We start from the raw sequence: 13,372 nt of genomic DNA, 5'->3' as shown, positions 1-13,372 counted from the left end.
TTTTGGGAGAACTGAACGATGGATAAAGGTTGAATATGTTTTGACCTGAAGAAAAGAACGCCAAGATTTTTTTTCTCCACGCTCATGCCGATTGCTTTTGAGAGGGCCTGAAGATCATACCATTGATCTGATATCTGGAAGCACGCCACCGAATCGGCCACCTTATCGTGTGAGCCGAGTACAGAATGAAAAGATTATGAACTCAGTGAAAGACCTCTTGGAAAAGGGTCTTGTCCAGCCTAGTACTTCACCGTATTGCTCTCCAGTGTTGTTGGTTTTGAAGAAAGACGGATCTTGGAGAATGTGCATCGATTATAGCACTCTCAACGAAATCACCATCAAGAACAGATTTCCGATTCCTAGGATCGATGATATACTCGACAGGTTACAGGGATCCTCATGCTTTAGCAGGATTGACTTGAAGAGTGGATATCATCAGATCAGAATAGCACCAGGAGATGTCTACAAGACAGCTTTTCGGACGACTTTTGGGTTATTTGAGTTTTTGGTGATGCCTTTTGGCTTAACCAATGCTCCTGCGACATTTAACCGGATGATGGACAGGATTTTTCGAGAGTACAGGCTATTTGTTGGCACTTTCTTTGACGACATCATTGTTTTCTCCAAGAATGAGGCAGAACACAAAGATCATCTGCTTCAAGTCTTTCAGGCATTACGAGATCACACGTTAGTGATTAATGCAAAGAAAAGTGAATTTTTCCTACTAGAGATACACTTTTTGGGACACATTGTGTCAGCAGCAGGAGTGCGAATGGACCCGGCCAAGATAGAGACTATCCGTGATTGGCCCGATTTGAGGAATGTCCAGGAAGTTAGAAGCTTCTTGGGACTGTGTTCGTACTACAGGCGGTTCATACGAAAGTTTGCAGAGGTTGCTTCCCCTTTGCATATCTTGACACAGAAAGGAGTACCTTTTTCGTGGGGACCCACAGAGGTGACTGCCTTTCAGACATTGAAAGAGAAATTCACTACAGGACCAGATTTGACTTTGCCGGACTTGCAAAAGTCATTTGAAGTATTTTGTGATGCTTGTGGTCGTAGTCTGGGTGCGGTCTTGATGCAAGAAGGCCATGTCATAGCTTACGAGAGCCGTTTGTTCTCTAGGCCGCAGATGACAGCACAGATCTATGGGAAAGAGCTTTTGGCGGTTATCCATGCTCTTACTCAGTGGCGGCATTACCTACTCGGAGCGGATTTTACTGTCTTTACAGACCATAAGAGTTTGCGCTACTTCTTGTCACAGAAGCAGCTTTCGGAAAAGCAAATGCGGTAGGTGAACATCTTGTCACAGTTCCACTTCCAGATTGTCCATGTGCAGGGACAGAAGAATGTGGTGGCAGATGCTTTGTCTCGAAAACCGTTGGTTCTGGCTATTTCCGCGATACATCATAGGAGCTTCGAGGATATGGTCGATCAGTGTGCCACAGATACAGATTTTGCAGATATTTTCACATAGATACGGGATGGGGAGACAGTAGCTGGATACTCCCTTCAGGAAGGCTACTTGATGAAAAAGACTATGTTGTGCGTTACACAGCCGTTGAGGGAAAAGGTTATGACTGATTGCCACTGTCCACCTTTTACGGGTCACCGCGGCATTGCTACCACCATGAAAGGGGTAGAGAGAGATTTCTTTTGGCGGAGACTGAAGAAGGATGTGGAAGAGTTTGTGCGCAGTTGCTTGGTATGCCAGAAGGTCAAGTTTGACAGGCATAAGGCACAGGGATTGTTACAGCCTTTACCCATACCCACCCGCCCCTGGGAAAATATTGAAATGGATTTCATTTTCTTTTTTTGATCTCCCGAGAATACAGAATGATCACGATGATTTTCCGATTACATGGCACGCCTGAGACGGTTGTCTCCGACAGAGACCCCAGATTTATGAGTTTGTTTTGGAAGGCAATTTGGGCGAACATTGGCACGCAGTTGCAGTTCTCGTCATCGTTCCACTTGCAGACTGACGGGCAATTTGAGATTGCCAATTCAGTGATTTTAGATTTATTGAAGTCTTGTATCTCGGATCAGAAGACTCAATGGGAAAAGAACTTACCTTTGGTGGAATTTGCCTACAATAACACGATACACTCTTCGACGGGGAAGATGCCATGTGAGATTGTTGAAACTGTTGCGAAGGTTCCATCCTTCCTGAGCACGAAAAATTAGAAATTTGAAGCGGATGAATATTCGCGAGATTTGGATACGGCTTTTGCCAAGGTTCGCGAGACTTTGCAGGAGTCTCAAGAACGACAGAAAAAGGCAGCGGATCGCCATCGTCGCGACTGGAAACTGAAGGAGGATGATTGGGTGCTCTTACTTTTGAGAAGGCACGCCTAAGAAAGAAACAGGGAAAGGAAAGGCTTTTTCCAAAGCTTAGTATGTGATACTACGGACCTTTCCAGATTACTGACAAGATAAATGATGTCTCCTTCTGATTGAAACTGCCAGATACTTGGAGGATTCACAATGCATTGCATGTGAGTCTCTTGAAACCTGTTAAGGGTGATGTGCCTGATGATGGGGAGCCTGATGAGCAACCCAAAGTGGAAGAAAACGAGGAGATCCTTGTTCCTGAACAGATTTTGGCACATAATGATACGAAGAAAGGTAAAGTCCGAAGGCGGTTCTTGGTTAAGTTCAAGAACTTTCCTGCATTTGATGCGAAGTGGATGGAGGAGGAGGACCTAGCAGATACTCCTCGGATTTGTGAAACTTTACCTCGATGTTTTGGTTTAGCATAGTCTACTCCAAACGGAACCCAGAAACTCAGCTTGGCCGAAGATCTGGAGCAGTGGGATGCACAAGAGGGGAGTCACTCCACTCCTTTGTCAACAGATGCCTCGATTTTGATACTAAAGTCACTGATGTCTCTTTGAGCTTCAGGGATACTGAGAGCTGACAGTATTCTGCTGGATGACTTTATGAAATGGAATTCCTGATTATGATACTGATTTGTTCTTGACTTCTTGTGAGTGCAGGAACTGATAGCCGAAATGACTGCAGCATTTTGGTCTGATTGATCTCGAATAGACATGGTTGTAATAGGGGTTAGTCAATCGGACATCGATGAGGTCCCGATTGGACCTAGATGTGATTGCTAGCTACATTGCCGATAAATCATGGTCTAAGATCCGAATGAATGTTGAATGTCATGTGATGTCCTGTGATGTCTGGTGATGTCCTGTGATGTCGTGTGATGTGACTGTCGATTTTGTACATGTGCTAGATGTGCGTTCCTAGTACGTAGGTACTAACAGTCAGTGTCTGCTAAGACGGTTTATGGCTTTTGTCGATTTTGCAGGCATAATCGCGGTCGATTACAATGCTTTCAAGAGGGGGGTATGTCACAAAGTGATGACGTGGCGGACAGCAGAAACCCTAATTTCTGCCAGAAACCCTAAAATTCCTGCAAACCCTAATTTTTGCCAAAAACCCTAAATTCCGGAAATCGCGGAGGCGGATTATTTATTATAAAAAAAAAAAAATTTTGGAAAATGATGAGCGACGCGAATTTTGCTTTTGCTTTTTTTTTATAAAAAAGAGAAAAGACTCTCTAAGAGAGAGAGAGAGCAATTGCTTTTGATTTTAAAAGCTTTTGGGGCTCTGCTTTTGGGCATCCCTTGTAACCTTTAAATTAGTGGTGAGGGCCTCACTTCGCAGAGGATCTGGACGCAGAGTCTGAGAGTGAAACCCTAACCGCTCTCTTGTACTTTGATGATTGATTAATACAAAAAGAAATACCGAAAGGGGCGCCAGTCTTTGGGCCCAATATCTCTAGGCACGGAACTCCGCCGGGCCAGTGCAAATCTATTGTGATCTGTGAATTGTTTTGAAGTGGTTATTTGGTGCTGTCGCGGTTGATTCTTGACTTGGAGTGTCCAAGTTTGTTACAGTGTCCAAGTTTGTTACACGCATTGATTGGAAAGAAAACACACTCTCTCTCACAGTTGAAGGAGCACCTCCCGTGGTCCTTCGTTGTGACAAGAACATTCCATCTTTGCCATTAGTCTCTCACTCTCAGGTTTTGAAAGAGGATAAAAGACGTAGTATGATTGTTTCTCTCAGTGCACAGTCCCATAGTCTAGAAAAGCATGAGTCGTTGCACAAAAAGAACTCTCTTGTTGTCATGTCTTCTCCGAAGCACGACACACATTTTTTGCATGATAGAGATGTGATTGTTCGTAAGGAGAAATTCGGTGGTTTGGATGATTATGTGCCTAGTAAAGCTAACCTTATTGCAGATACGGTCAGTCACGCAGGACCAATCTTGGCTCTCGAGTCGAGGTCCAAGGAACCCACTCAGGAAGTATTGTGTGTTCGCATGATTAGTCAGTATACATTGTTCGCGTTTCTCATTCGTGACGGTCTCTTGTATTTTCGTCACCGTCTTTATGTGTTCCCTTTTCACAAGCATGCTGTATTGCACAATGCACATAATTCACTCATGGATGAGCACGGATGTATGCAGATCACTCTAGAAAAGATGAAATTTGCATTCAAGGAATTCACAATGTCTCACGATTGCCCGTTTTGTCAGTCGATTTTGCATGTTCATTCCTTGGCATGACACAGTCACACAAAAAAAGCACGAGCACGATTGTCCATCAAGCATTGGCATTTCTGTTGTGATTTCCCATAGTTGATAGGATTAGGATGAAAAGTCAAATTTCGATCACACTTTTGGCATGTGTTTGGTGAACGGTTTGGCACTCCATCACATTGTTCATCTGCAGTTCATGCACAATCATTTAGAAAGAATAATCGTTTTCTTGTCACTCTACATGGAACGGATATGTTTATGGTTTTGTGTTTCAAATGGTTTCAAGGATATTCCTCGGCGGAGATTCTTGAAGGTAAACCCGCGACCATAGACGAAGTTGGAGCATTGGAGCCGCAGCACATCATTCTAGTTGCTTTCGGCACGGTCCAAAGAAGCAAGCATTGCAGACTTTTCTAAAGTTCAAGTATCACATGACCCACGCAACAAGGGGTTGTTGGCAAACTCTACGGACGCCATACAGCTCGGTACCAATATCTCACCTTGATAACGGGGGCATGTCATGTGCGCATCTAACCCTATGTCCATGTGGAAAAGTTGTTCCTACTTCTAGGATTTAGGTAGCCTAGGAAGTGTTCTGGCAACCTTGTGAGCATGTACGCAGGTCGTGCACGTCCAGGCACTTAGAGTAGCTGCATACCCTCTGATTGCACAACCCATAGCATTAGCATCATGACCCAGTACCAAGCATGAGCATGTTCCACATCATGGATCCAATTTTCGACCGTGCATATGAACCACCTCTTATAAGGTCACTTATTTTATAAGTGACTTTATTATTTGTCAGAAATCATGGGGGCATTCTCTTGCATTGCTCAACCCACTTGTTGGAGGCTATATAAGGAGGCCCACGGCGCCTAGAGGAAGCAGGACACAAGGAGGTACCGCCGACTACAACACCTCATGTTCCCAACGTTTTCTCAAGAAGCACCAAGCCTAGCATTTTTGCAACCATCTGCATCAACGTTTTGCATCTCAAGGACCAGCGTTTTCAGCCCATTGAGCCAGCGTTTTCCGATCAGCCTTAACCTCATCGTATCGCTCCCGTCAGGTCGCAGATCCTCGCCGCAATTACCGAATTGTTGCAGATCTGTCCGCACTCAGTTTCAGCCCAAAACAGCCAGCGTTTTTGCATTCAGCCCTTGCACGCATTGGTGGCCCTAGCGTTTTCAGTTTTCAGCCTTGACGTCGACGTCGACGTCGTCATCGTCGTCGTCGTCAACATCATCGTCGTCGTCGTCAAGTACCATAGCATCTAGAAGCATTGTACCAAACTTTGTGCAATCTAAAGCAAATACCTCTCTAGCAATAGAGAGGGGGGCCCTTGGAGGGGGGTTTGGGACCCCATCTGGTGTCGTCTCTCTCTCTCTAGCACTCTCTTGCACCCACTCAGTTTGCATTCCACTCTCATGTTTTGGTCTTTGCACATTCTCTCAATAAGTCAAGGAAGGCTCTCCCTTCTTGTCCGTAAAAGGAACCTTGAGCACCCACTGATCACTCATCCTGAGCCATACATGATACACCATCAACATCCGATGCACATTACACATCTAGTGTTAGCTCTCTCTCTCTCTCTCTCTCTCTCTCTCTCTCTCTCTCTCTCTCTCTCTCTCTCTCTCTCTCTCTCTCTCTCTCTCTCTCTCTCTCTCTCTCTCTCTCTCTCTCTCTCTCTCTCTCTCTCTCTCTCTAGTTTCCCACTACATTAAAATACTCTTCACCGGTGAGTGTGTGCTAATAAAAGGAGGAAAATGGTATAACCTTTCTATCACCCAAGTGTGGTAGATTGGTTATGCCATTTCCCTCTTGAATAACAGGTCTTGAGTTCAACTCTCCTCATCAGATAATTCTTTAAAGTCTCTTGGGATAGTTTCCCACGACGTTAAAATACTCTTCTTCACGTGTGTGTGGGTGTGTGTGTGTGCGCTAATAAAAGGAGGAAAATGGTATAACCTTTCTATCACCCAAGTGTGGTAGATTGGTTATACCATTTCCCTCTTGAATAACAGGTCTTGAGTTCAGCTCTCCTCGTCAGATAGATCTTTAAGGTCTCTTGGGATAGTTTCCCACGACGTTAAAATACTCTTCTTGACGGGTGTGTGTGTGGGTAGGTGTGCGTGTGTGTGCGCTAATAAAAGGAGGAAAATGGTATAACCTTTCTATCACCCAAGTGTGGTTATGCCATTTCCCACTTGAATAACAGGTCTTGAGTTCAACTCTCCTCGTCGGATAGACCTTTAAGGTCTCTTGGGATAGTTTTCCACAACGTTAAAATACTCTTCTTCTTCTTCTTCTTCTTCTTCTTCTTCTTCTTCTCTCTCTCTCTCTCTCTCTCTCTCTCTCTCTCTCTCTCTCTCTCTCTCTCTCTCTCTCTCTCAAAACCTTCATTCACAATATCGTTCTCTTCTCGCTTTAGTCTTTGCACATCTCTCATGTTGGGATAGTTTTCCACAACGTTAAAATACTCTTCTTCTTCTTCTTCTTCTTCTTCTCTCTCTCTCTCTCTCTCTCTCTCTCTCTCTCTCTCTCTCTCTCTCTCTCTCTCTCTCTCTCTCTCTCTCTCTCTCTCAAAACCTTCATTCACAATATCGTTCTCTTCTCGCTCTAGTCTTTGCACATCTCTCATGAAGTAAAAGGAACTCTCTCATGAAGTTAAAGGAACCTTGAGTACTCAATAAACACTTATCCTGAGCATTCACCATCAATCATTTCCACTGCACGTTACAGTTTTGGAAAGAAGAGGTTGGGGGGTGGAGGGGGGTGCTCAAAGTTGGTTGTGGGTGATTTGAGTGCATCACATTCAAAGAGGGTAGTGAGGCGGGAGCTCAGACAGAGACACACAGCAAACTTGGGTGGCACTTGCACAGTCGTTGCCCACCAAGATGGCCTGCTACAGAGGGCATTTCTCATGTTGTCATATGATAGCTTTATTCAGCTCCCTCCATAAATGGATTCGTTCCTAGCATATCTTGAGGTCAAACTTGCTAGAGTAGAGGAGATTAGAGCACTTCAAAAACAAAGAGCCCTTGGTTACAGGGCACCCCATTGACACACGTGGCCAATCCAAGATATTAGAACCAAACATAAGAGACACCTTCAAAAGAGATAAAAGCAGAGGACTATTGAGTCTGTAGAAACTATTGATCTCTACAAGGCTCCCCACACGTACACCACCACAGTGCACCCTCCCATCAACACACAATGGAGCTTACTAGGCTTGCATTTTTTGAGATGATGTACTATCCCAGATATATAGATATGAATTGAGCCCCATAGAGAGTAGAGCTCCATGTAGCCCTCATGTATCCCACCACACCACTTTCATGATCTGTATACCATCCACAGTCTATGACAAAGCTACATCGTAGCAGATGCTCCTTTTTTGGTTGATTTTGTACTATTATACCAGGATGACGCTGGCATTTTGTACATGGTTTTATCTCAAAGGGGAGTTCCCTTTGGCCTCTATGAACGTTGATAAAATCTTTGTTCTCTCTCCTGTAGTATTTTCTCCCTCTCTGCAATCTCACTCTCTTTTGAGAGCCCTCTTCATTGGTGATGCCTCTCTTCTCCATTTTCTTTTGAAAGTGTATGTGCAAGGGGAGCAATGATCAATCAGAGCGCAGAGATCACCATTCAGCCCATCCGGTGGATGCATTGGCGTGTCCTAGGCAAAGGCCTATCCACAGAGAGGGCTGTCCATCAGTTTGAGGCTGATGCGGAGGGAGATCAGAATTAAATTGTTCAAGTCGTGGTGCTGTTCACACTCGAAGAGAGTTGTCATTGCACCCATTGCAGCTCCATTCATCATCCGATTCGCCTTTTCCACTACCACTTTGATAGGGCTTGCCACACTTTTCCAGAGGGCCCCTCCAATAACACCTCTATTAGGCCACACTTTATCCATTGCCTATCACATGAATGCACTTCCAAGACACTAGAAACATCACTTATTGAGCATAACAAACAAGAAATGAAAGAAGGCCTATGCAATTTTTATTATTCATAACCCAATTGGTAAAAACACAAAGCAAAAGGATTAGGGATCATGAAGAATGATCCTTAAGGAAATGAAATGGAAAGGAAAAACCCAAATTCAACTAGATAAGAGACTATTAGGGCGATTTTGACATTTATTGAAGCAAACACCACATCCTTTGATTGTTTTAGCCAACTATCGCATCGAGGACTAGTTGCACACTTCAAGAAGAGCTTAGTATTTCCTGTTATTCTGGCCTTCAAGTTGGGCTTAAAGCTCTAATAAAATTGCAGAGATGAATACCACATCAAATGTTGTACTCTAGAGACTTTCATCCCACATGCAAAAACTCTTCGAGTATAAAATGCAATTCAAGGGCAGAAACACACCGTGCTAACCAAATTTACACCCATTTCTACAGCTACTCCTTTCATTCGCCATGGGAACGAGTCCATGCGCAGAAATTGGTTGAAACCAATGCTTACTGCTTAGAAAATAACATAAGAAAGACCACTTGCCTGCATGAGTTTTCTACTAGATTGCAAGCTGTTTTTGCATGAATTGCATCATTTGACATATTCTTGCAACATACTTTGCATTATATGCTTCCTAATTACAAGTTTGAGCATTGAAAGATACATCGTGCGCACATTTGCACAATGATCTGCAGGCCTATACTCATTTTTTGTTCTTCATGAAATACATTCAAAGATGCAAACAATCATGATCGATTCATATACCACAGTGGATACATCGTTAACCACACAAAAGAAACATTGATCAATTGAAAATTACAAGTGAAAGACCGTTCTGCCTTAATAGGAATAGCCATATAAACAAACAAAGCTCAGAAGGTTGTCTACATACTGCTGAGCAAGCTTGAGCTGGTAGAAGAGCAAGTAGGAGCATCGTCTATGCCACGCAACGTTTTAAGAATCCGAAGAGCTTCCCCTTGCGAGACTTGAATGTCTACAGTGAATAGACACACCCAAAGGGATCGAACATTATAAACAGAATCAAACCTATGTTTGTGTGTGTGTGTGTGTGTGTGTGTGTGTGTGTGTGTGTGTGTGTGTGTGTGTGTGTGTGTGTGTGAGAGAGAGAGAGAGAGAGAGAGAGAGAGAGAGCTCACACCACGAGCCAATGCAGAAGGCGAAACATTCTGCAGAGAAGCGAGAGTAGAGTAGCCAGCAGCGGCGAGCTTGGACCTCAAAGAGAGCGGGAAAGGCCACACTCCACTCACGTCCATTGCTCACTGTGAATGCACGCTCCACACGTTGTGAGTTCGAACTTCCTAGAACCCACTTGTTATTGACTTGGTTAGCCCACCATCTTTTTGCCAAACCCACTAGGCCAAATCAAAAACAAAGTCGTCTACAGTAGACAAGGACACTGCCTTTGATTAAAAATTAGAATTGTTGGTTAGAACCATTATTGAGCTATATATGCGTGAAATCGTATAGATGTAATTTATGCTTGGTGGTGACAAATAATATAAGTTGTGGTATGGGAAAAGAGTAAACTCACCAACAAAAGTAACTAGATTAAAGAATATCGATAGTTGTGTGTTCTAAGAATATATAATGACTTTTATGCTTCTATCCCAAAAAACAAGCGTAAGAATATATAAAGATTCTTATGCTTCTATCCCAAAAAACTAGTAGTAATGTTCGGGATAAATCAAATAATGCTCTCCATATTTTCCAACTGGTGAAATGTAGATCTCAAACACAACAAACCTTCATTGCTCTATGCTCCTTGACAAAAGAGGGAGTCTTTCAAGTAGTCAATTTTCTGTACAAAGTACATCTCAAGAGCTATAGGTTCGAACGCAAACTTCTTCCAAAAAGGAATCCACTTCCTAGCAAACTCGGACGTCTTTGACATTGCCTCAAATGTCAGCATTGCAGCTCCGTCCTCAGAGAGATAGCAGGCAACCTTGTCAACTGGATAGTTGACAGCCAAGATAAACAAAACTATCTTTGCAGTAAAAATTGGAGGTTCCTTCATGTGGTCCACTTTACTTATAAATACATCTACTCTTGCTAGTTCTAACAGCCTTCCATCCTTCTCATCAAACTTGGAGTGCCCACCAAGATCACGGCCAAAAAACTTGGTTGTATAAGATGGAGGCCTAGCAAGAGCCTTGGTAACATCAACCATATTGACAAGGTTTGTCTTTATTCCATTGCCTCAACCTTTGTAATGAGCCGAGGCATCTTATACCTATAAAAGCATCATTCTTGTTGTGGGCCTCAATGTTCAAGAGAGCCATTGCAATTACTAGTGACAAACAGGAAGGTGAATCTTTGGAAGAGGATGATTTTTCTTTTCCTGCAAAAGATCAATGTCCTCGCACCTAAAGGTCCCCTTGAAGATAAGCAATGTAGTAGGATGTGCGAACAGACACACGACTTAAAAATTATTAAGGAAAGGATGCATAAACATCCAATTCAACTTAACCTTCGGCTGCATACAAACAGTCGTTTTGCACATGACAAATGACGTCCAATGTGCAAAGGAAGTTAGGTGAGGATAGATCAACATCACAATTATAAAAGAGCCTCTGGTGTACAACACAAATCAGTTCAATGACTATATGAAACACAAAAATGTGATGTATGAGCATATACAAACAAAAAAAGTCTCAATTAAGTGTGCATATGAGCTCAAAACATCTACATACCTTCATCATAAGGCCAGCATAAACCTGCATATAGCACAAAATCAAGCCCATGAACCTACAAGGAAAAAGAAAGTGACAATGCAAGACCAATTTAATATACTTTATTATTAGATTGGGAATATAAAACCAAGCGATAGCTACTTCAAAAGTGACCTTGACAGAGCAGATGAGCAAAAACAGACAATGCAAGAACTCAACTTTTGTGTCCTTAACAACTTTTGTGTCCTTAACATCAAGGACAAATCAGCCCTAATAAGCTATCTAGGAAGGACTATTTTTTCGACTTAAATCTTGTAAATAAGAGGGGAATGGGGGAGAGAAAATAGTTTGCGGAGTCTACCGCAACCTTAAGAACATAATGTGATGCAGACACAAGCTCTCACTTTCCCTTGAATGATGTAAATTGGTCCTTATTCAAAGAGCAAATATAGCTCACAAAGAGTCATTTCACCAAAGCGAGAGCAGCAAAGCACAAGAAGAAACAAGACACAACAAACTAATGAAGCACCCTCCACCTCCTTTGATATGCACCAAAAGTCTTTCCATCTTCCACAGTCATTGTAGCTGAGGGTTTGTGGATGTTTCACAAGAATTGTAACATTTAATGGCCTAGTAACTTGTGTGTAGCGGAAAATAGCATGAACATAGTGAGCATTTCATTAGAATATATTCCTAATGAAAATAACAAGAGTGCTTGAGTGGAGAGAGCAACAAAAAGCATAACACCTAGTTAGATAGCAAGAATAATACTTCAAAAGAGAGAGAAATTAAGCAATTGACAATAGTCGAGGACCGGATTTGCATGGAGCCGGTCACCCTTCCAAAAGGATTTGTATTATGGTTTCTCCCATCAAGAGAGACATTTCACAATACAATTCTTTGTGTTCCTTCAATACTAGCTAGTGCAACAAAGATGGAAACTTCAAGCACTAAGCAAAACACTTATCGAACACAACATCAATTCCCTCACGGTCTCAGACCCAATACCTCACACACCTTCGAAGATGGTGAGAGCTAGCGGGGTATGAGAGTAGATTGAGAGGAAGAAGGAGTAGTCTTATGAGAAAGATGTACATCTCCTCACATAATCACTCATATTAGCATAGCTTAGCTTAATAATTAGCATGGTAGAGGAGATGAGCATGCATTGAAGCTTGGATCTTGGTTGGATTTGCATCACAAAGCCAAGAGTTGTTGGTGTAGGCCTCCCTTCTCACAAGCTTGGAGTAGGTGATAAGCTTTCCATTAAAGCTTGAGAAGAGAGAGAGAGAGAGACTTCTTACTCTACACATGAGCTTGTGTGAGTGTGTGTGGATAATTTTCCTTGAAAAAATCACCCCCCTCTCTCTCTTGGTCGACCCCTCTTGCTATTTGCTCTTGCTAGCACCTCATTGGACCTCTCCCGCTTAGCCAATAGGATTTCAGGAGCGTAAGTGATAGCCTTATGACAAGTGTCCCCCTTTCCCCTTTTGTGAGAGCTTTAGGTAATTCATAAATGCATTTAAACTCTCATTGGATCCCTTTGCCTCTTGGCCAATAGGAATCAGACAAGCCATTGGGAGACTCTCCACTTAATTTTTAAGTGTTTTTAAATTAATTAAACTAGATTTACTCTAGCCTAATTCTCATTGGTCCACCTCCAAGGCCATCCAATAGGATTTGAGTACACCTTGTGGGCATCTGGCCTATGGAGCTGACATGTGTCCCTCTTTCCCCTTGTGTACAAAGGAAGCTTGTGAGTGTGTGTGTGTGTGTTTCTCTTTCATCCCCTACTTCTTGGGTTGGCCCCCTCCTATGTAGGAGTTTGTGAAGACTTTTGGGACACACACAAAGCATCCAATTTCCTAAGCTTTTGACCATTGGACACAACCTTTGAATTTTGGAACCTTAGCATTTTGGAAGTCTTAATGGACTGAACCTTAGGGTCTTTTAAGCCCATTGTTGCACATTTCTCTTTTGCAGATGCCCCCCCCCCCCCCCCTTTGGATCCCTACAACGGTCGGTCTTCCAGCTTAACCAATATTCTAGCTTTTTCTCCCTTGTCACTTCTCCATATTAAATGATCAATTTAACATGAGAAAATCATTTAGGAGAATTAGATATTAGTTATTATGACATTACCTTTATCTTG

General features: G+C 42.8%; 1 protein-coding gene and 1 pseudogene across 2 annotated transcripts in view; both read right to left on the bottom strand.

Moving 5' to 3' along the window:
- Positions 1-9,846, bottom strand: part of RAD51C (RAS associated with diabetes protein 51C) — a 34,672-nt gene extending 24,826 nt beyond the window's left edge. For both annotated transcript variants that reach the window (XM_086508884.1, XM_086508885.1), the window contains exons 1-2: positions 9,690-9,846; positions 9,423-9,524 (exon numbers count right to left, since the gene is read on the bottom strand). In XM_086508884.1, the coding sequence (XP_086365010.1) occupies positions 9,423-9,524; positions 9,690-9,804 (217 nt within the window). In that variant the 5' untranslated portion in view covers positions 9,805-9,846. The remainder of the gene's footprint in view (positions 1-9,422; positions 9,525-9,689) is intronic.
- Positions 9,847-10,304: 458 nt separating this feature from the next.
- Positions 10,305-10,718, bottom strand: LOC147461305 (putative cellulose synthase A catalytic subunit 10 [UDP-forming] pseudogene; annotated as a pseudogene).
- Between the last annotated feature and the right edge of the window lie 2,654 nt (positions 10,719-13,372).

This window comes from Adiantum capillus-veneris, chromosome 3 (assembly GCF_014529385.1).
Source record: "Adiantum capillus-veneris isolate H3 chromosome 3, ASM1452938v2, whole genome shotgun sequence".
Lineage (NCBI taxonomy): Eukaryota > Viridiplantae > Streptophyta > Polypodiopsida > Polypodiales > Pteridaceae > Adiantum > Adiantum capillus-veneris.
This window is presented reverse-complemented; position numbering and strand designations above follow the sequence as displayed.